This window comes from Anas acuta, chromosome 1 (genome assembly GCF_963932015.1).
Source record: "Anas acuta chromosome 1, bAnaAcu1.1, whole genome shotgun sequence".
Classification (NCBI taxonomy): Eukaryota; Metazoa; Chordata; class Aves; order Anseriformes; family Anatidae; genus Anas; species Anas acuta.
In genome coordinates, this window is record NC_088979.1 from 2,016,843 (window position 1) to 2,040,312 (window position 23,470).

General features: G+C 55.1%; 1 protein-coding gene across 1 annotated transcript; it reads right to left on the reverse strand.

Annotated features, from left to right (window-relative positions):
- Positions 1-1,378: 1,378 nt before the first annotated feature.
- On the reverse strand, positions 1,379-9,445 carry P2RY2 (purinergic receptor P2Y2). Its single transcript, XM_068690715.1, has 2 exons — positions 9,288-9,445; positions 1,379-4,613 (listed from the first exon to the last, which is right to left on the reverse strand). The coding sequence occupies exon 2, from the start codon at positions 4,607-4,609 to the stop codon at positions 3,539-3,541; it is 1,071 nt and encodes a 356-aa protein (XP_068546816.1). The 5' UTR covers positions 4,610-4,613; positions 9,288-9,445; the 3' UTR covers positions 1,379-3,538.
- Positions 9,446-23,470: the final 14,025 nt, after the last annotated feature.

Below are 23,470 nucleotides of genomic sequence, written 5' to 3' on the forward strand. Positions count from 1 at the left end.
TTCCTGGGTTTGGCGACTCGCATGAGTCAGCGCTGGCAGGAGCTGCAGAGAAATTACGGCAGGAAAAGCCTGGGTGTGATGCTGGAAAGCCCACGAGTGAAAGCTGTTCACGTGCAAGCCCTTCATCCTCATGGCATTCGCCCTCGGGTGGGACTCCAAAACCCGGGCTGAAAACCAGGAGGCCTTTTTTTTATTTATTTTTATTTTTTTATTTTTTTTTTATCCCTGTGGTTGCATCTCAGAGACACTGCGGGGGCACCACGCGCAGCGAAAAGGCACGAAATTAATCTCAAGGCTGGAGAAATCGGCCTCGGGATGAGAACGAAGGGATTCGAACCACTCGGATTATCGCAAGGCAGATTTCGAGGCGGTTTGGTAATAAATTTCTTTATTTATAATAAACGCATCAAATGCAGCGACTGTCCTAGGAGCCTCGTTGTGTTGGCAGGGAGAGGCACAGCCAGGGCCAGGCTGGGAAGCAAGCAGCAGATAAATAAACAAAATATGTGGGTTTTTTTTTTTTTTTTTTTTTTTTTTCATGGGGACTGTGGTTAGGCACTGGAAACCCCTCTTTTTTTGGTTTCTGGAGAGGAAAACGAGAAGCCTCTGAGAACGGGACGTTTCGTTCCGGCACGAGCTGTTGGTGGCCCCGCGATGTTGCTGGGTGAAGCAGAAAGAACTTTATGGGCTGGGAAGATGGGAAGCTAATTACCTAGACACTCATCATGGCCTTCATCCAGCAACATCTGGTCTCCAACAGGAGCAGCCTAGGAAAAACTACCCGCCAAGCCCGGGGAGATGTGTGATACAACCAAAATGTCCAGCTGTCCATGCTACAAAAAAACAGGGCTTTTTTGGCCCCTATAAAGCCCTGCAGTGCCCCTATATTTCTCTCTGCCCCTGCTTTTATTTTTTTATTATTTTATTTTTTATTTTTTTTATTTTTTTTTTGCCAGAACTGATTGTATTGGGCCCAGGACAGCGTTGACCTCAAGGGACATCGGTTGAGGTCGAGGTTCAAAGGGAAGTTTTTGGGTTTATTTTGCTTGGCACATAGCCTGGAGGAGCAGTGGGCTCTTGCAGGGCATTTCCTACCCCACCCAACCCACCCAACCCCTTGCCAGACTTTTGGGGGATAAATCCGAGATTTGGGGTCAGCCTGTTGCAGTTATGGGGCAGCACTGGATGGTCCTGTAGTGCAATGCCCATGGGCACCCTGTAGATGGCTGCAGGACCCCCCCTTGGGCTGGGTTAGGGACAGGGCTGAAGCCTCCTTGGTGGCTTTGGAGGTCCAAAGGGACACTTGGGTCACCTGTAGGGATGTCACCTGTGGGGATGTGCTTAATGGTACACATCGGAGGAGACGGCGGAAGAGAGCTCGTTGTAGAAATAAATTTATTTACTCTAAGAAATCTGAGATGTCTGGCATGTTACAAAAATAAAAATGTACAGTTATTGTCACAAAACCCACTTTTTTTTTTTGCTTTTTAGTATAAGTTAGTGCCTCGACAAACAAAACAAAAATTATATATATATATTTAAGTTTCCAGTTGGGACCCCTCCGACTGCTCTCCAGCAGAACAGAGCAGGACGAGGACCACGGAGGGACCCCAAAACGATGGTGTGAAGCCAAGGGGGGCTCACCGAGGACCGCAGGGCTGAACTTGGAGCCCATTTTCTTGAGTTATTCAGAGCACGTAACTTGGCGTTCACGCTGCTTTTTTGGCAACGGCGGGAGGCCAGGCAAGACCTGGCCTGGAGAAACGTTTGTACCTGCTCGGCGTTTCGGTCGAGTTCACTTCTCCCTGTGATTTGTCTCGCCTCGGTGACCCCCTGTAACCCTCCCCGTGAAGCCAGGCTCCCGGTTCTCCTCGGGGAAAAAAAAAAGGTGCAACGCCTGCCTGAACCCAACCCCTCCTTAAAAGCTTGCTCAGGGATGAGATGAATCACCCTACAAATGCCCTGGTTTTCTTTGCTGATGGTGCTCGGGACCGAGACAGTCCCCTCCCTCGCCTCCTGGGGCCGTGGCATTGCTGGTCAGGACAGGAGCCCTCCAGGGGACCACGACTCCACCGAGCCGGGACCACAGGAACGTCCCAGTTAGCCCCGAACGGTCCCAGTCACCCCAGTTGAACCCGGCCAGTTGTGTCGTGGCACGTCTCGATCTCCCCCAAGCCACTTTATGGGAAGGAGGGACGGGAGAAGCTACGAAAAGCTCGGAGGAACTGCCCTAAACTGGGACCCGAAGTGTTTGCTTAACCCTAAAATAGAGCCAGGGCTGTGTTACTAAATGGGACTCGGCCAGCTCTTTTCATTTTTTGGGGTGAGGAATCAGCATCCTCGTGGCAAAGCTGGGCAAGGAAACCACGGGCCTGGGCTCCCGACTCCCTAACCTAGCAATTAGGGAGGAAGACCACGGGGACCTCCTGGGGAAGTGCTTTGTGCCTGCTTTCTTTGAACTGGCCTAATTTTGGGGTTCAGACAGGACTAGGGTTAAGCTCAGCACCACGCTTATTGGCATAGATCCTGGACACAGCTCTTAGCACCCGAATTATTCCTGAATCTCCAGGGTTTATTCCCGAATTTCCCAGGGAAAGACCACGCTGTCAGTAAGGGATGGGCCAAATGGCTCCAGAGGGAAACTGGGATTACTGGGATCACAGGGAGCAGCAATGGGGACGTGGCAGCATTTAGCCAAGGGGCTGGGCAACATCATTCACTGCTTTGCTACGATGAGTCCCTATAAGAGGGCTAAAAGCAAGCCATGAAGAGCTCCCCCTAATTTTTAAGGATCTGGAGGTGATAATTAAAGGCAGCAGCCAAAATCGGTGAGTCCCTGTAGGCTTTTCAAAGGTGGATGTTGTTGGGAAGCACCACCAGGTCTCTGGTAGGAAGCTGACCCCACTGGAGACCCTCCAGGGGACCCGCTTGCTGGCACCAGTAACCCCAGTTAAATGGAGCACCCGCACCCCAATTAATGGGAAGCGTTTCTCCAGGGATGCAAAGCCGGGGGAGTCCCGTCCCCGCTGCGGGCGGTAATTGCACTTGACATTTTTATCGACCTGTTTATCAAAACCACAGCTGACGCTCCTCGGCGCCCCAAAGCCTTTCTTCCCTTGCCAAGGCACGGCAAGCCTGATAAACGCCTGCTAATTACAGGCCAGGGAAGCTGGAGGGAGGCAGACGTTTCTTTAGGGGACCTTTCGCACATGTTTCTGCTTGGGAACACGATCCAAGATATCCACGGCGGGACTTTGATTTTGTGACCGTGACAGAAGGTCACCCAGCCTCACAGTCGGAGAGGTGCCACTCAGTGACAAAGAGGCACAAAGTACGGGCTCTGTCCGTACAACCTCAGCAGCACCTTCCCGAAAAAAAAAAAAAACACTCCCCAAAACGCCGACGTGCATAGGAGCGCGTTTATCGCAGACCACGCCGAGGTGGGTGCAAACCCCAAAAGCCACGGGCCCTGGAGCATCCTCATCTCCCGTCACACACGGGACAAACCTGGTGGCCACCGCGCTGTGTCGGGGCAGATCTAGGACTTCACGCCCTTGGCTATGGTGTCCGTGTCGTTGCTGGTTCCCAGGGGACTGTTGGGCACGATTCCCAGGGCCATCTCGTTTTGAGGCTTCCCCGGCATTTTGTGGCCCGCGAATTTCATAAACCTTTGTCCCGCTAAGAAATACAAAATGGGATCCAAGCAGCTGTTGGTGCTGGCCAGGGGCCGCGTCACCTTGTAGGCTAAATTTATGGCGTTCAGGGTCTGGCAGCTCAAGTCCCAGCTCCGGAAGGAGTAGTAGAGGGTACGGGTGACGTGGAAAGGGAGAAAGCAAACGATGAAGACCACCAAGACGATGATTATCATCTTGACCGACTTCTTTTTGGATCGGGACAGCCGGGAGATGCCCCAGGTGGGCTGCAGGAGCCGCCGGGCCATCAGGCAGTAGCAGACGATGATGATGAGGAAGGGGATGCAGAAGAGGAGCACCAGCATCACCGAGCTGTAAATGACAAACTGGCCAAAGAGGTCCTTGCTGGACGTGTCGTGGCAGGTGATGGTGTCCCTCCTCACGCTGGTGGTGACGAAGAAGAGCACGGGGGACTGGCACACCACCGTCACCGCCCAGACGACGACCGAAACCCGCCGGGCGTAGCGGACGTGGCCCCACCGCAGAGACTTGAGAGGGAAGCAGATGCCCAGGAATCGATGGATGCTGATGCAGAGGAGGAAGAGGATGCTGCAGTAGAGGTTGGTGTAAAACAAGAAGCGGACTATCTTACACAAGCCCACGCCGAAGGGCCAGTTGTCCCCCATGGCGTAGTAGTACACCAGGAGGGGCAGGGAGACCACGTAGAGCGTGTCGGACACGGCCAGGTTGAACATGTAGGTGGTGGAGGCGTTCCAGGTCTTGATCCTAAAAATGAAGCCGTAGAGGGCCAGTAGGTTGAGGAAGAGCCCCACCACGCACACAATGCCGTAGGAGACGGGCAGCAGGACATACTTGAAGTCCTCGTCAAAGATGCACTTGTAGGTGTCCTCCACGCCGCCCGGCCCCGAGGAGCTGTTGAGGACTCGGGTCCAGGCTGGAGTTGTAAGGTTCGCCATCACCCTGGGGGGGAAAAAAGAGCTTGTGAGGACATGACAGGGCAATAAATCCCCAGGGGAAGGTGAAGCAAGCAAGGAAACCCCAGCGTGGTGGTGCCGTGATGTGCACGTGCCATTTTTTTTTTTTTCATTGCCACATTTGCACCTTTCCCCTCTCCTCCCAGCCGCCTTGCCAGCAACTTTTGGCTTTATCCACCCGAAAGTGACCCACGGACGTGGCTCATTAGCACAAGTGACAAGGACGTGGGAGGTGGCAGCGCGTGCCTGGTGCCATCGCATTCCCCTCAGCGCGTTGGGTGTGGATGCAAGGGAGAGCCCCGAGCAGGGAGGACTGGGGGCTGAGCTGATAAAGGGGGTTCTGGTTATCCTCCTCTTGCAGCTGGAGGGGGAAACCAAAATTGCTCCTTGGCAGCAGCAAGCCCCAGGCAGCCCAGGTCATGCCCTGAGCCTCCCTTCCCACCGGGGTCACGCAGAAATTTGGTCTCCTGTGATGCAGAGCAGCAACAACACCTCGGTTGTGCTCAGGCATCCGCACGAGTGACTCGGCTGAGATCACGAGAAGTAGGTCCTACCAAAACGTGGGTGGAAATGGCAAAAAAATAAAAGGGAACTGTGCTCCTCAGTGAGCAACCCCTGTGACGGGCAGGGTCCTGGCTGCAGAGGTCCTCAGCACCTTCTGGACTGGCCCTGGCTGAAATTTGGAGGGAAAAGTTGCTTCGTTGTTGATGACGATGGGTTTATAACGCCACGGGGGTTTTAATGCCACGGGTTTTGCTTGTGATGCTGATGGTGGGCATCTCGCTGGGCCTGCTTTCTGGCCCTAAAAGCTGCTCCTCCAGCACCACCACCACCACCACCACCACCACCACCACCACCACCAGGTCTGCCCATGCTTGCACGAGGTTGGTTTTTGCCCGGCACCGAGCAGCTGAGGAGAGAAACAAGGACCAGAAAGAGCCTCTGCAGACATACGGGGTCCGGCCCTGGCTGTGCCAGGAGGCACAAGGGCCCCTTTGTCCAGCCCACGGCCCCGCTGACACACGATCGCTCGGCCGGCCCGCCAGCCAGGAATCCAATTAAAATGGATTTTGCCTCATTTCCCGTCAAACGAGCTGCCCCGACCTCCGGGGAAACAAAGGGCTGAGGTTGCACCCCGCGGCGGGGGGGAACGGGGCCACGGGACGAGCCCAGCGTGGAGCTGCTGCATAAAATGAGTTTTGGTGAAGCTGCCTTCAAACTGAGCACCAGGGATATGTCCTGACCAAATCCCATCAGGATTTTAAGTGAGAGCAGGCAAAAAAAGACTAATTATTGGCTCTACCCAGCTCTAACCCTGCACAACCTCATGTGGGATGGCGTGGACACGTCCTTGTGCATAAATGCAGCCCCGACCCAGAGGTGTCCTGCTCCTGAAAGGCTGGACGTGGTGTTTAGGGATGTGGTTTAGTGCCCCGAGCCTCGCAGACCTGCAGCCACCACCGCTGTAAGCCGCTCTCCCCGATGTGCCAAGTCGCACATCCTCATTTTTGGGAAAACCAGCAAGCAGGGCTCTGCGGCTGGCTCCAGCAGGGCACCCAGACACAAAGCCCCGCTCACAAAGCAGCCTTGTCCTCGCAGGCACGCTCCTCATCCTTTTGCAAATATGATTTTTTTTTTCCCTTTTCTTTCTTTTTTTTCTCCTCGATTTTGCCCGGAATCCCTGAAACAAACCCTTTAGTGTCTGCCACCCAGCCCCTTGCCCCCGTCGCATCCCCAGCCGAGGCGAGGGACGGTGCCAAAACCCGCGGCTGCACGGGGCACGGTGGCACCAGGGGCAGCCCACGCCGTGACACCTCGAAGGAACCGAGCTGGAAAAATCCTTCTGATGCCCACATCCCAAAAATCCCCTGTAATAGGATCCTCCATGGCCGGGCAGGGGACATGGAAGCGTCCCGATGGGGCAGCAGGAGCGCGCGCACCAAGGTCACCCCAGCAGCACTGGGCTGGGCGCAGAATCGCCAAATCCAGTTTTCAGCCCCATTTTGCAGCCTCCCTTTTGCTCCTGATGTCTCCAATGGCCCCAAAGAGAGCGAGTGGGTGTTTTTTCTGCATTTAAGGGACTCGTCAAAACCCCTGCTCCGTACCGGGACCTGCTCGAGAGGCTGGGAAGGGAACAACCCGGTGTCACTCGCTCTCCTCTGGGACCGAGGTCAAAATCCTCCGCAGCCAAAAACCAGACAGATTGCACGGACACTGCCGAGCCTGTGGGGTCGGGAGGGGTGAGACGGGACTGGGGGAAATCGGAGCCCTGCTGAGCGGTGTGGTTTTCATCTGCCCCTATCCGTGTGGCTCCTTTTGGCTCCTTTCTCCTCCGGTGAGGAAAGGAGCCAAAAGCCCTCACCATGGTCCCGTGCCTCAGTTTCCCCTCCTGGACCTTGGAACCAGAAAAAAGGGGTTTGGGGGAGTTTTGGTTTACTGGATTTATTTTTTTTAAGTAATAACTTGAGCCAAGATGAAAAGGGGAGAGTTTGGAGAAAATATTAAATGACTTAATAACGACTTCAAAATGACTGACTCGATGTCCCTCTGCTCCCCGGGCGGTGCCGACCCCTCCTGCGGGGAGCACGGACCCGGTTAGCCGAATCTGGGGGTTATTATTTAGGGAATTAGCAGCACAGCCACTGATGTGTAATTAAAGCTACCAGTTCAGGCATTTCTCGTGGGTCGGGGGGAAATTTCCTTCTGCCCCAACTCAGGGAATCACCCAGACGTGCGGTAACCCCTGGCAAAACCCAGCGGAAGATAACCAAGGGCTGATCCCAGGGGGGAAGCGATTATCGGGCTCGCCCACAGCACTGGTGGTTGTTATGGGGCCAAAGCAGCACCAAACCCACGCAAAACCCTATAGGAGGACAAGGGGAAATCCTACACCTCGTGGGTGTAAAAGGGGGTTTGCTCCATGGCTCGTTCGCTCCCCAACGGGGGATGCTCAGCGTGAAATGGGGACAAATTTGGGGTGTCCCCCTCTTTCAGGCTGAAGGATGGGGTTCCCTTTGCAGGGACACGAATGAGGAAGAGGAACTCAGGAGTGTGCCCGGCTGTGATGAAGCAGCCCACTTTCGGAAGTCACGAGCCCTGCATTGGGGTCACGGTTGCACCACTGGGGGAGGCACAGGAAGGCAGCAGCCTGCCCGGCGTGCGGGGCACGATAAGGAAACCGGAGCAGAAAGAGAAAGAAGACGTTCACCCCAAAAGCTGCCGCCCGGCACCGGGGCACGACGGTGCTTTTGGGGTTAGGGGTTCCCAAAGGGCATCGTGGGGTGGAAGGGGGGGGTCTGGGTGATGCCGGAGGGAGCACCCCAAAAAAAAAGTGCAGGGGGGAGCAGGGGGAACGCAGAAATCCTACAGCAGAGGGGGACGCAGAGCACCGACACGAGCTGCCCCAAAAGCTGGGCTCGGGGGGCGTGCCCCCAGCTCACCCCAAACTCCTTGAACCAAACCGAGCCGAACCGAGCTGAGCTGAGCTAAACCGAGCCGAACCGCCCTGGCTTTGGGTCAATTTTTCTTCCTTTTTTCTTTTCTTTATTCCTTTTCCTTTTTTCTTTTCCTATTTTTCTTTTCTGTTCTTTTCTTTTTTTCTTTTCTCCTTTTTTTCTTTTCCCTTTTCTTTTCTTTTCTCTTCTAATTTTTCTATTTTTCTTTCTTATCTTTTTCATTTTTTCTCATTTTCTTTTTTCTTTTCTCTTTTTTTTACTCATTTTCTTTCTTTTTCTCTTTTTTTCTCATTTTCTTTCTTTTTCTCTTTTTTTCTCATTTTCTTTCTTTTTCTCTTTTTTCTCATTTTCTTTCTTTTTCTCTTTTTTCTCATTTTCTTTCTTTTTCCTTTTTTCTCATTTTCTTTCTTTTTCCTTTTTTCTCATTTTCTTTCTTTTTCTCTTTTTTCTCATTTTCTTTCTTTTTCTCTTTTTTCTCATTTTCTTTCTTTTTCTCTTTTTTCTCATTTTCTTTCTTTTTCTCTTTTTTCTCATTTTCTTTCTTTTTCTCTTTTTTACTCATTTTCTTTCTTTTTCTCTTTTTTTCTCATTTTCTTTCTTTTTCTCTTTTTTTCTCATTTTCTTTCTTTTTCTCTTTTTTCTCATTTTCTTTCTTTTTCTCTTTTTTCTCATTTTCTTTCTTTTTCTCTTTTTTACTCATTTTCTTTCTTTTTCTCTTTTTTTTCTCATTTTCTTTCTTTTTCTCTTTTTTCTCATTTTCTTTCTTTTTCTCTTTTTTTTTTCTAATTTTTTTTCTTTTCTTTCCCCCTTTCCTTCCTTTTTCCTTTCCTTTCCTTTCCTTTCCTTTCCTTTCCTTTCCTTTCCTTTCCTTTCCTTTCCTTTCCTTTCCTTTCCTTTCCTTTCCTTTCCTTTCCTTTCCTTTCCTTTCCTTTCCTTTCCTTTCCTTTCCTTTCCTTTCCTTTCCTTTCCTTTCCTTTCCTTTCCTTTCCTTTCCTTTCCTTTCCTTTCCTTTCCTTCCCCCCCCCAACCCCCAATTTGGGTCACTTTCTCTCCCTTTCCCTTTCCCCAGCTGCGCCCCGCTCCCCAACCCGGCTGCGCGGGGACCCCCCTATCCCCATGCCCCCGACCCTCCCGCGTCCCCCCCGACCCCCATATGCCCCCCACACCCCCCGTGTCCCCCATGCCCCCCCGTGTCCCCATGTCACCTGTCCCCGCTCCGCTCATGCCCGCTCCGTGCTCCCGGAGCCGCCGGGGCCGCGCCGCCGCCTCCCGCAGCCACCGGGCGCGGCGCTGGGCGGGGGGGGGGGCGGAGAAGGGATGGGGGGGGTGGAGAAGGGAGGGAGGGACCCGGGGCTGCACCGCCCCCGGGAGGTGCGAGGGGATCGGGGCTGGGGCTGGGAACGGGGCTGGACCCCCCCCGTGTGATGGGAAAGGGGATGGACCCCCCCCTTTGGGGATGGGAGAGGGGCTGGGAGTGGGGCTGGACCCCCCTCTGGTGGTGGGAGAGGGGATGGACCCCCCCCTTTGGGGATGGGAGAGGGGCTGGGAGTGGGGCTGGACCCCCCTCTGGTGATGGGACCATGGATGGGATCGGGGCTGGACCCCCCCCAGTGATGGCACTATGAATAGGATCAGGGTTGGACCCCCCTCAATGATGGCAGAGAGAATAGGATCAGGGCTGGACCCCCCCTCTAATGATAAGAGCATAAATGGGATCGGAGCTGGACCCCCCCCCCAGTAATGGGATCATGGTTGGGATCAGGAATGGGACCAGGGCAGGATCCCAACACCTGGTAATGGGACCACGGATGGCACTGGGGCCAGACCCCCTTAATCTATAGGACCATGGATGGGATTTGGCATGGGATTTGTTCTGGGACCCCCCCACACCCAGTGATGGGACCCCAAGGATGGCCCCGCAGACCCCCCCTTACACCCTGGGGTGCCCCAGGACTGGAGCCAGGCCGGGCAAGGAGCAGCCACGTGGGGGAAAAGGGGTCCCAGGAGCATCCCAGGAGGGGAAAAAATGCCCCAAAAAAGGCTGGATGAGGCCAGATGGGGGACGGGGGGGGACACCCGAGGTGACATCGGGACTTTGAAGCCACTCGGGCTCTAATTTTAGCAGTGCCGGGGCTCTCAGGAGCTGTTCCCACTGATCAGTCACGAGCTGTCACGACGAAAGGAGATGCTCCGAGCTCCCTGGGGTAGGGGAATCTGTTTTTCAGAAGAGAAATTTGGGGGGGGCCCAGCTCACCACCCCAATATCCTCCTTTATGGAGACGTTTTGGGGTCTGTCCCCAAGGAGCCCTGGCAGGACGCAGCCTCCCCAAAAAGCTGCAGGGGATACCCAAGGCTAAATCCAACCCTAATTCCCTCGTGGAACCCATTCACTTGGGGTGACAAATCCCCCAAATTTGGGGCGCTGGAGGGTTTTGGGGCTGGGAAACGAGCCTCATTGAGGTGCATGCAGGTGGCCCGGTTGTTTTCCACCGCCGAGCGAGCCCCGGCACTCCCTTGTGTATTCCCCCATCTGCGCCCATGGGTGGAAGCCAGATCCTCCCCCGGCAGCTGGATCCCACCCCGGGCGGGCCCCCCGAGCCCCCCAGCACCTTTCCTGGATGCTGCGGGGCTGCCGGTAAAGCCGGGAGCGGAGGAAGGGCACCGCTGCCATTTATTATTCACGAGCCCAAAGTGGCATTACGAGGATATGAGCCCTTGGCACCGAGCGCCTGCCGAGGGGCCCTCCGTGCCAAAAAAAAAAGAAAAAATAATAATAATTAAAAAAAAAGCAAGGCTGTTTCCTTCTTCTGATGTAATTTGTTTGAGGAGGGAAAACAATGCATCACGGCGCAGCTATTCGGGGCTGATAAGGGAGGAAGGACAGGCTGGGTGCTTGTAGGGAGGGAGGGGGTGCCTGGGCAGAGCCCGTGCGCGAGGATCAGGCTGGTGCCCTGCAGGATGACAGCGTGATCCGGGAGGGCAGCTGCGTTAATCCCGTCTCGTTGGGGTTTAATTAATCTTGGCGCTGCGAGAGCACCGGGGGGTGGGTGCGCAGAGAGCCCCTTGGTGGTGTGTGGTGTGGGTGATCCCACTCCGTGTCCCCATCTCTAGGGATCCAGGCTGTGCCACGTCAGGGGCAGCCCCAAAAGCCTTCATCCTGGCTCTTTCCAAAGGGATTTTGTGGGTGATGCCCGGAAATTTGCTGCCCTCAACCCCCAGGGGATCGCTGCAGCGGGGAAGTGCCCGCCGCCCTCCTCTTCCCGGCAGACTGCTGCATTTTCTGAATTATTTCACCTTTCCACTCAAATTCTTTCCACCTTTCTCCACTCGTCTGCATGTGAAGGAGACGGGAGGAGGGTTGTCACCTCCCGATGTCCCCCGGCTTCATGTCCCCTCTAACCCACCCCGCTCATCTCCACCCTTCTTTGCGCAGAACCCTCAGCCGGTGACAGTCGCCCCTTGCGCATGCCGCAGAGAGGGGACCCGACACCCCCCCAGAACCTCCCCCTTTCCCATTTCCAGCCCCCAAAACATCCCAGATGAGCCAAGCAGAGGCAGATGTTTTAAATCCAGCTGCAGAGCAGGGAAGGATCTGCACAGCTGCAATCGCATGCTCCGATACCCATCAGAGGGGAGCTGGCCGGCGGCCCTGCGCTTCCCTCAACCTCTCCAATTTTTCGTCCTCTTTTGGCAGCGGCGCAGGTTTCTAAGACGCTCTCAAAACATTTCCATGGTGGCGAGCGGGGAGGAATGCGGCCGTGCGTGGGGCTGCAGGAACGGGAGGAAGGGGAGGAGCGGAGGGCATCGTGCCCGGAGCTTCACCCGTGGGTGCAGGGGACGGGCTCGTCACCTCCACGTTGTGCCACAGCAGGGTGGGGATGGTGAGCGCTGGTGTGAATCTGTCTCACCCTAAATTTCCCTGCTGGTGATGCCCCAAAGCAGCCTGGCCACGTGCAGTCCATCGCTTCTCATGGTCTCTTGGTTTGGGAGAGGTGCCAGCACCTCACCAGGAGGCACATCCCTCGGGGGCAGATCGGGGTGGCCACGTTGTCCCTCCAGGATGCTCTGACTCAGGACCACGAGCGATTTTCGAGGTGTATAAAGCAGCAAAAAAACAACCCAGCTGGAGGATGGGGCACCTCGCCATGGTGGTGCCCCCCAGCAGGGCGTGCAGGGGGTTGGGATTGGCACCGCGGGGCAATTTGGGGACATGGGGACACCTTCCTGGCAGCTGCAAGGTGGCATTGATGGGACAAAGAAGGCTTGGAAGTGGGAGTGGGGGCTGGAAAAGCTCCGTGAGCCCGTCCCTCTGTCTGGCCCCATGCAGGAGGAAGGTGAACCCAGTGCCCGGCACATTGGTGGGATGCTCAGGGCGTTTTGGGGCTGGCGTCTGCTTCCGTCCCAGACATCAGCACCCGCAGGGGCCGTGCTTCCTCCTCCAGCCCCTCCTGTTGCTAAAACACAGCTCTGCTGGCTGGGGCCGCATCCAGTGCTTTGGTTTGGTGCTGGGTGCGCAAGGAGCCGGTGCACGTGGACGTGCAGCAGCTCCGCGCCACGGCGGGCGTCCCACAAGCTCTGGAGGCAGCGGGGTTTGGTCCTTCCCACGCCGCTGCAGCACACGAAGGGGCTTTTCCCTGCAGCTTTCGGCCACCTGGGTGTCTGGTTTTCGTTCTGAGCAGCGGTTGGGGTTTGTGTCGTAGCCCAGTTCTCGTTTCCTCCCTGGTGAGCACACGCGGGTGATGCCTCAGCCTCCTCCGTCCGGCTGCGGGGTTTGGAGCAGGAAGGGGGCACGGGGAGGGGATGGGGACAAGAACAGAGCTCGGGGGGTGCATGGGGGCTCCTGGGGACACCGTGGGACCCCCCTGGAAACCAAGGGCTCCATCCTGTCCCCATACAGCCAGGTTTTGAGCTGCTTGCCCCCTAAGCCCACACATCACCCAGGGCTGTGTAGGGCATCAGAAAACATCAGGAACATCTCCCTCCCACAGCAAGAAGCTCGCAGAGAAGGATTTGGGGCTGCCGTGGCCTCCCAGGTGAAGCCGAAGCACAAGGACACCGTGGTGGCCACCAGCTTTGCTCCGTGTAAAGCCAAAGTGGTAAAATTAACCCGTTGGCACGGGCTACGTGTGCTGCGGGCTGCCTGAGAAATGGGGCACGAGGCCGAGCGTCGGAAAAAACAAACCCAAATACGCAAAGGCAACGCAGAGATCTTATCCAGGAGCTGTTTTTCAGGGGCTTTGAGCGAGGTGGAAGAGCTGGGGGTGCTGGAAATGGGGTGCGGGAGGAGCGATGCTGCCCCTGGAAGGGGTCAGGTGAGGATCGACGGCGGCACCGGGGAGCTGGGGAAGGTGGTGAGAGCGCGTGGTGAAACCGAGCCCTCCTAAAAACAGCAGCAGTGACCCAGCAGCAGAGCTGTCCGAGCCCAAAATAGCACCTGGGGAGAGGCTGCCTCCAAAAGGGCTCCTTCCCCTGCTTGTAGGACCCCGTGGAGAGCACGGACCCCTTGGAGAGGCACGGAGGGACATGGGGTGCCCAAATTTTTTTGGGGGCACTGATCTTAGTGGGTTTTTGTTTTTTTTTTTTTTGACCTTCACATTAGCATGAGGGGTTTGCACAGCCTGGGTTTGCTCCATCCCCCACGGAGGATTTGGCACCTGTGAGGATGGAATTTGGTTTATGGGATGGGTGGCAGGATCCCATAGCCTCCCACACCTGAAATCCGCCTTTTTTATCTATTTTTTGCCAGAGGTTAAGGGCTGCAGAGATGCTCAGCAGCAAGTTCCCGTTAGAGAAGCCATTCTGCAGCAGTTTTCTGGGTCATTTCTCTTGTTTTCGGAGAGGCTGCGGGGACCAGCACGGGTCCCACCCTGGAATCCCTTTGTTTCCAAAAAAAAAATAATAAAAGGTTGTTCTCAATACGGGCCTCTTGAATTCACTTCCTTCCCCTCCTGCTCCAAAATAACCTGCTTGTCCTTGGGGATATTCATGGAGGGATGACCCAGGGCACGGGGCTGGACAGACAGACGGACACACGGACCCCGGCCAGGCTGTGGGACCCCCTGGATGCTACTTGTGTGGCTTGGCCAAGAAAATAAGATCTTCTGAGACATCCCCGTGGAGATGTTCATCGAAATGCATGTTTCAAAGGAGCCAAAGAACCTCTCCAAGTCCTTCTACCGTCACAATTCGTTTCCCTAAATTTCCCCTCAAATTTTCCCATTTAAACACCGATTAAACCCAAAGTGGTCCCGAGGAAGGCGGAGCTCTGTGACCTCCCCGGCCGTGTGAGGAGCGTTTTTGGAGCTGGCAAAGTCAGCCCACGAGGATTTCTCCGGGATTTGGGGAAACGCAAGGTGATGACTGGGCTCTTTTTGGGGTTTTCTTGACCCCCCAGGTGGGGGAGAAGGGAAGGAGCCACCTTCCCGTGCCCACCCAGCGATAACCCCCCAGCGGGGAGGCCGGCCCGGAGGCTCGTGTCCTTGTCAGGAGGCCAATATTGTTATCTAGGGCCTGGCTGGCCCTTCTCACTTGGCTCCTTGCCACGGCAGCAGCTAAAATAACTCTCCCACCACTCCCAGCTTCGAAAGGTCACGTTCCAGGGATTAATCCGGAGTCTCCCAGGCTGGCTCCTTGGCTTGGGACCGCCACAAACTGGGAGCACTGGGGTGCTGGAGATGCCCCGGGTGGCAGCAGGCTCAGCACCAGCACCAGGTTCGGTGCCCTCGGTGCACCGGGAAGCCTCTAATCCCCGAGATTTATCCAAGCAGAACTCAGTTCCTCCAGGTCAGATGGGTATTTCCTCGTCGATCTGCTTCTAGGGTTTGTCAGAGCCCTACTGGGAAGTCCAGATTTGCACAATGAGCTTTGGAGGCATTCGTGTTTATTTGACCAACTGGTACAGTTGGTCCTGTGCTTGTTTTTTCTTTTTTTTTTTTTCTTTCTTTATTTTTCTGCCTAGGGAGAAGAGGGCATGTGGACAAGGAGGGAGGGAAAAGAAAGAGAAACGACGACGCTGAGGGCCCCAAGGAAAGCGAAACAGATGGGTTACAGCTCGTGAAGCACGAGCAGAGGAGGGAGGAAGGATGGTGGGACGTGTGGAGAGACACGAGCCTTCAAAACAGCATCACTTCGTCAATCCAGCGGGATGGGACAAACCCGTGGCCTCCAGCAGCCTGGGATGTGCACAGACCCCAAGCTCCTTCGCTGCTCCTTCCCTCCCGGTGCCGGCGGTGGTCCAGGAGAGGGGACGGTGCCAGGAGAGGGGACGGAGCCCCTTGGGACCGCTGCCTCCGTCCTCTTCCCACGGCGAGGGCCAAGGCGGCCAGGCTGGGTGACTGGTGATTTTCGTGACAGCGCCACCGTCATCACCACCACTGATAATTCAGCTGGGATTTAAGGGATATTTTTTTCTGCCCTCAGCAGGCGGTGCAATGCCCATCCTTGGAGGTTTGCAAGACCCAGCTGGGTAAAGCCCTGCGCAAATGGCCTGAGCTGGCCCTGCCGCGAGCGGGACGTTGGGCTGGGGACATCCTGCGGTCCCTTTCCACCCCTCGGGTCCATCCTGTCACCCTCTGATCAGTCGATCCCAACAGATTTAGGGCCGGGTGAAGGTGTAAAGACACATTGGTGATGGTCACAGCCCAAAGTCCATCCCAGCCTGGTCCATGGTGGCCCTGCTGCATGGCCCTAAGGCAGTGCCTCCAACCCCCTGAGCACTAGGGAGCTTTGTTGGGACCTGTGGATAACCAGGTCCTGGTTTTTTGGCTGCCACATGAATTTCACCCTACAAACTCTCCTGAATTTCACCCTGCAGACTCTCCTGGAAGCCAGCAGATAGCACTTGGGTCAATCTCTGTTAGAAAACAACATCTTTTATATTAGAGACACCCAGGAGGAAACCCCACTGTGTCCTTCTCGTACGGTCCTGGCATTTGAGCACATGTCTGGCTCAGCTATCCAGGGACCAAAGGGTCCTTTGACACACAACACAGGGCCTCATGCCCCACAAACCAAGCCTTTTTCTCTCTTTTTTTGGCAATTGGTGCAGGTCCTTTTGGGAAGGAGAAGTTACGCTGACCTTTTCCAGGCTGCAAATTAATGGGGTGACGGGCGGTCACCAGCAAATTGATGGGGTGTCCCCAGCAGGACCCATCCAGCTGGTGTCAAGTCAAGGTTTATGATGAGAAAAGGACCATGAATGAGGTTTCCCATGAAAAAACAGACAACGGCTTTGCTCCCTTTCAGGATTTGTCCCATCCCTGGTGGCAGAGCCCAGCAGGTTGAAGGATGTGCTGGGACATGGTCCCACTGCTCCCCTCAGGCTGGTGGCTCACATTAAAACTGGGACCTGGGAACATCAGCCTGTCCCCTAGGCACCAGGATCTGCCTCCTCTGGGTTAGAAAACACGGCGAGGAAAGCCCTGCCCTCGGCCAAGTGCTTGCAGGTGCTTCCTGGTGTTCCCAGGCGTGGGGATCCCTGGTTATCCATCAGCCATGCATCGGGGTGTGCCTGGAGCCTCAGCTCCGTGACCTTCAGAAATAAAGAGTCTATCTGATAAGAAAAGCCCAGAAATAGCTGTTTTCAGGAGCAGGTGTTTGCAAGGGAAGCGGATGGGGGTTTATCTGCAGAGGGGTTGCCACTGGGGAGAGGGATCGCCCCTTCCCTGTCCCTCCAGTTTCCATAGGAGTGAGTCAGGCGCCTTCCTGCGGCAGGACGAAACCCTCCCACTCGTGGGGAGCCTGATGGACCTTTCCTTTGTAAAGAAAAAGCTATTTTGGGATAAAATACCACCCTTTTTTCCATGTCCCAGTGAACCCCAGTGATCCTACGTACCGCTCTGGCTCCGTGTTCCCCATCCCACCGTGGCCATGGGGCGATGGAGACGGCACAGACCAGAGGGAAAAGCTGGTGGCACCTCTGGGCAAGGCTTGGTGCTCGTGCCAGCAGAGCCCTGGAGGCTGGGGACACCTCCCCGTGTTCCCACAAAGACCAGGGTGAGGGATTTGTGGTCATCTGCCGTGGTGGGGATGGGACGTGGTCATCTCACAGCGACGTGGCTTTTGTGCTCCTGGGGAATCTACCGCCAGGCTAGTGGGTGTCCTCTGCTCAGAAATCCAGCCACCAAAATGACCCTAAAACCCATCTGGGAAGCATGATGGGGATGAAGAGAAAGAAGAGTGGGACCACACTGCCCAGGGCATGAGCTCTGCACCGAGCTTGGACCTCTGAGGTGCCCACAAGCTCTGGGATGGATGGAGATGTTGCTCGGGAGCAGGTTTTCTTTGCTCTGGGATGCAGTCGGTGATTTAATTGCATTAGCTAATTGCATTTCCACGCAGTTTCCCCATTGTTTACAAGGACTGGGGAGTCACTTTCCACAATACTACGGTTTCCTGGCTCCGTTTCAGCTCCTGGGGCTCCTCCTCACTTTCGAGGACCAGCCTGAGAAGCGGGGTGATAGCAGCAGGACTGATGCTCTGGCCCAGGCACTGCCTGTACAGGCTCAAATATCTCCAAAAAGAGAGCCTTCTCCCTCTCTCAGGGCTCCCTTGCAAGGTTTGTCCTTTAAGGGGATTTTTTTTTAGGGATACCTAATGGGAATTTCCCCTTTTTTTTGATTTATGATTCGGTTTCTTTCATGGGCACCTCCAGCACGTAGCCTGTCCTCTCCAGCCTGGTGGTTCCCGAATTTGTGGAGCATGATCCTTCCCACCATGCGGGCTGTTGGGTGATGGAGGTTGTTAAAAGAGCAATTAAGCATGCCCAGGTCCTCAAACCCTCCATGGAGCGTGCAGGAGAACGTTGTACAAGTGCTGTTGTGATGGGACATTGTGTCTGCAGCAAGAAATTAGGGTTAACTCTTCCCTTCCCTTCCCCATTGTCTGATTTCCTTCCCCAAAACCCCATGGTGTTTCATCATCAGGCAGAGATTTATGCGTGGGTTTGAAATTTCCTCCCCAGCATCCACACGTGCCGAGGTTTTATGGGGACAGCTCAGTGCTGCCCAGCACCTGATGCAAAGATCTTTGTGGGAAGCATCCCCCTTCTTTTTAGGGGTTCCCAGGTGCCCCCAAATTGCCCTTCCAGTTGGGGTGACAACTTAGTCTGCAGCTTTGGCACCCACAAACATGATGATGGGTTCTCTGAGGTTGGAAGTGGCTCTTTGACACTTGCAAGGGGCTGGGGAGCATGGATTCACCCCAAACTCCTTGCAGACCCTCCCCAGGGCTAGGGTTAGGGTTGGGGTTAGGATTAGGGTTGGGGTTAGGGAATACTCCCTGTCCTCTGCTTTCCCAGGTCTTTATGGAGACCCTTCATAGATGCACTACTTGGGTAGTAGACGGCCACTGTCCCACAGCACATTTGGGGTTATCCTGTCCCAATTTTTGGGCTCTTCCAGGGCCACGTTTAGGGCTCAGCAAGCTCAGCAGCAGCTTGGCCAAAAGGGCTTTCCAGGCCCAATGCCTTTTGCAGCAGGAAAAGGGGTGCCCAGGAGGGGAAAATCCCACACCGTGGCAAGGGTGATGCCCACCCTCGGGTAGCATCTCCTCCCTGACCTCAGCTGGCCAAAACATCTCACCCAGGCCACGGGGATGCCTACAAAGTTCATCCCAGCTCTCCATGCCATGAGCGCACCTTCGGGATCTCCTTCTGTGGTGCCTCGTGGCACGGTTTTGGGGGATTTGCCCCTTCTCCTGAGCACGCTGCCAGATGTGCATCCTCCCTCTATGCGCCGAAGGGCTGTGATGAGGCTGAGCTCAGCTCCTGTTTATGCCTCTAAATCTCGGGACTTTCCGGACGTGCCATCTGCTTTTGTGAATGGGCAAAGTAAGTGGATTACATCTTTCATGGAGCTAAAACCAAAATAAATTCCTGTTTCATTTCCCTCATGACTCAGAGATGAAAGCTGGCTCTCCGGAGAGGCTATTGTGTAAGAGTGGGCTTGGTAAGTGCGTTTTACTGTTTGCCCCTGTAACCTATCAACCGTTCCTGGAGAAGAAAAACTTCTCCAAGAGCACGGGGAAGGAGCTGGAAGCAGTGAAAGCAATTTGCTCCGGATAATGGTAGGCGTCTCCAGTGCGCAGGGGCTGGTTTTAGGCAAGAGGTGTACCAAAACAGCAGCCCTGCAGCAGCACGCCTGACCTGGGGTCTGTTTAGTGCTGTTGGGAGGTTGATAATCTACCATAGCTGAACAAATTTGGCTTTGGGAGGACAACACGGAGCCGTTCTGCCTTTGTACTGCTGAGAAATCACCCTGAAATGAGTATTTTTTATTTTTTTTTTTGTTGCTTTCTGATGTCCAAGCTGAAGGCAGCAACAGGAGCGTGCTCTGAGGGAAGGCTCGCTTCCCCTTGCTCCACACTTCTGTATCTTCGCATTTGGAAGTCAAATTAGGGGATTACCTACTGCCAGAAACGCTGCAGCTCTGATTAGATCGGACCCTTACAGTCGCATCCGCTTTTCTCAGCGCGTGCTGTGCTCCAGGAGAATAAAAATCTCCGGGGCCATCGGGTTTCTTTAACTTCACACGGGACGGGGTTTGCAGTGCTCAGCATGTCCCGAAGCCTGGCCCCCAAAATAGCATCGGGACGTTGCTCCCACTGTTTCCAGGGGGTCTCATGCTTTGCCAAGGAGGTTTCAGTTCCCCTCTCACGTGCCAGGGTGCTGAGCCCATGCCTCGCCCGCACCCATCCTCTCCAAGGAGGGTGCTGGGCACCCTCCTTCCGAGCAGAATGGGGAAAAAAATGCTGAATTTGGCTCATGCCATGCTGCCAGCTCACGGTTTCACTTCCTTCCAAGCCTTCGTAAAGGGGGGGGCACCATCAAGGTCTCCACCATACATGGAGGGGCACCTCCAAGGACACCCATCCACCTCCTGATGTCCCCTCCTCCTGCCCCCTTCCAGGTTGTCCCTACAGGAGCAGGATCCTGCAGATGACCACAGTTCCCCATGGGATTATTTTGGGAGGTTCATCTCTGGTTTTCTTGCACATGCTGGCAGCCAGGGATGGGATTTTCCTTGGAGGAGCCAACAGCGATGGGATCCTTCTCTGTAAGGATGCTCTTGGCTCCTACAGCCTCTAATCCAAGCAAGAAAAACCTCAGCGTGTCTTCATCTGTAATATTTTGTGTCGGGATCTCACCAGCTTCATGGCAAAGACCGAAAACAGAGGAGGAGGAATCGGGTAATGATATTTCCAAGGAATGAATGAGGAAGGGATGTCAATGTTGAGTTGCACCAGAGAAGTGCTGTGGCTGAAAGCAGAAGAAAAAATTAGAAGGAAGAAATTCCCCTGGTCCAGCGGCCGCTTCGGTGGCTGAGGTGACAGCAGCGTGCAAAGCACGAAGCAAGTGAGAAGGGAGGACTGGGCTTGTGCCCACGATGCTGGCGGGAAACCTGCCAAAGTCACCTTTGGTTTGGAGAAAGTGCTGCTCTCCAACAGCGTGGGAAAAGGTCCTTGGAGGATCTGAGGCAACATTAAGACCCTAAAGCATGCAGTTCCCCTTGGCCATTCTCCAGGCCTTCAAAGGTGGGCTGATAGGGGGTGGAAGGGGCTTATAAGAGCGCTGGTTCTTCCTCCTTTCCTCCACGGTTGTAGGGAAGGAGACAGAGCAGTGAATGGAGAACACGGGGCCGGGTGAATGGAGACGTGTGTGCCCGAAAGCCCCAGAGGGAAACGTCCGTGCCAGGCTGCTGGGAATGGCTGGTGCTGATAACTGGGGCCGTGGCAGGACACGACCGAGTGGGGAACGCTGGAAACGGGCCACTGCCACCCAGCCCAGGTGGCCACGGGCTGATACAGCCCTGCACGGCCAAGCCCTCGGCATGGAGCCGCGCTCTGATAGCGGGACGGGGCGGCGTCTCCAGACCCTTAAGACTTGGGGAGCTCCCGGTCTCCAAAATGCCTGGATATATTTTTGAAGAACCCCTCTCCGGGCTCCCCCTCTGAAGGACTTTTCCTTGGGAGCCCTGGAAGGACGCAAGGATCCAGGAAACCTTTCCTGGATCCTGCCCAGCCCTCCCCAGCCCGTGCCCTTCACCTGACACCGGCCACCCGCAGATAAAAATACCCGTGGTCCAAGCAGGCAGGGATGCACCCAGGAGGGAACAGATAATGCCACGATCCCAGCAATGTCCCCGGGTGAGTTTTGGGTTACACATTAACGGGGGAGAGCAGCGGTGACGCACGGCCGGGCAGAGGAATGCGAGGGGACGGCGCAGGGACGGCCCTGGCGTGCTCCTGCACGGGTGGCTGCTTGAGCACAGGGGATCAAGGCACTGAAGTCATCTGGTTTGGGTGGTAAAGAGGGTTTTTTTCCTTCCTGGGTTTGTGTCGTGGCAAGCCTGTGCTGGTGGGAGCGGTTGGTGTTGCCTGCTGGCACCGAATCACAAAATTTTAGGGGTTGGAAAGGGACTTTCGGAGATCATCATGTCCAACCCCCCTGCCAAAGCAGTTCCCTAGAGCAGGCTGCCCAGGTGGGCATCCAGACAGGCCTTGAATATCTCCAGAGACCCCACAACCTCCCTGGGCAGCCTGTCCCACTGCTCTGTCACCCTCACCATGAAGAAGTTCTTTCACATATTGGTGAGGAACTGCCTGGGCTCCATTTTGTGGCCATTGCCCCTTGTCCTGTCCCCACAGACCACTGGAAAGAGGTTGGCCAAATCCCTCTGCCTCCCACCCCTCAGGTATTTATACACATTGAGGAGATCCCCTCTCAGTCCTCTCTTCTCCAGGCTGAACAGGCCCAGGTCTCTCAGCCTCTCCTCACAGGGAAGATGCTCCAGGCCCCGTTATCATCTTTGTGGCCCTCAGACTCATCTCCTGGACTCTTTCCAGGAGATCCCTGTCTTTCTTTGAAGCAGGGAGCCCAGAACTGGACCCAGCACTCCAGGTGAGGCCTGACCAGGGCAGAGCAGAGGGGGAGGATCACCTCCCTTGACCTGCAGGCCACGCTCCTTTTAATGGCCGCCAGGATCCCACTGGCCCTCTTGGCACACTGCTGGCTCTTGTGTCCATCACCTCAGAGCCCATGGAGCAGGAATCCATCAGCCTGACAACAAATGGCATCTTCAAGAAGGGTGTGAAGGACCTTGACGCGTGGAGAAGTTCTCATAGAGCTGAGGGGATGCTCCTACAGCTCCGGCCTTGCACCACGACGAAGACACGGGTTGCTAAAGATATAAAAGCCAACTGGAGATCTGCACCCCATGAACAGCACCTCCCTTTTTGGAGCCCACAGCTCAGCCTGGGCACCGGTGACCCCGCAGAGATGCCTCACAGGGACGTGTAGGTCTGAGCCAGAGCACGTCCTCTCACCCTGTGCGTGCCAAGCAAGCATGGGAGGCTCTTGCAAAGTGACAACAGCTCGTAACACAGCACACAAGGGCCTTTTGGTGCTTTATAAAGGGCCAAGTCCCATTGTTATCTTCACGGTTGCTGTCACTCGCCTCCACATTTCGCAATTGTAGTGCTCCTCCCTGATTTCTACAACCTGTCTCCTGCCTTGATGTCCTTCCTCTTCCCTGGTCCAAGCCTCCTCTCACTGCCTCTTTTTTTTTTTTTTTTCTCCTTCCCTCAGGGCTTTTTTCCTTCATTTCATCCCTTTTTTTCTTGCTGTCCCCTATCCTTCCTGACTGCTGCAATTCCCCAACCTCTGAAGGTCTCGGCCAGCCTGGCACGGTGCCATGCCCAAAGCCACAAGGAAATCACGCTGCCTGGCAGCCAGAAAGCCTCGTGTGTGCCAACGGGGTGGGTGAGGCCGGGCTATCAGCACGAAGCAAAGTTCAGGAAGGTGAAGGTCACCTTCACGAGGACAGTGTCCTAACGCTGAGGACCCTGAACGTCCCCATGTCCCTGTCCCTGTCCCGTGGAGGGGTTTGGAGGAAAGAGGCTGCTGGGGTTTTGCTGATGCCCCCAGCCCCAGAGCTTGTAGGTGACCCTCAGGAGACAGCAGGACCTCAGATCCTCTCCCAGCTCTGCAGGATTAGTGGTGATAACTCCTGGTCAAACACAGGAGTGATATATATATATATTATAAATTTATGTTCCAGGGGGCATGAGGCCCTGCACCCAAATCTGGATGTCCCAAATTTTAGGGGCAATGTGATCCCACAACGTGAGCCCACAAAGCCGTGCCTGTTGGGACACTTGGGACAAGACACTCCCAAACTTCAGGAGAGTTGTTGGATGTTTTTTGGAGACTCTTCTTGTGCTTTAGCTACTCCTGTGACCTCCTCCTCCTGATATGCAGCAGAAAAACAACTGAGATGTATTTAAAACAACCCGATGGGATTGCACGTCGTGGAGTTCGCTCCTCCACCAGACCACGGAAGCCCCACAGATGGCAGATTCGCTCCCAGCCAAGGTTAATACCCCTCGAGCC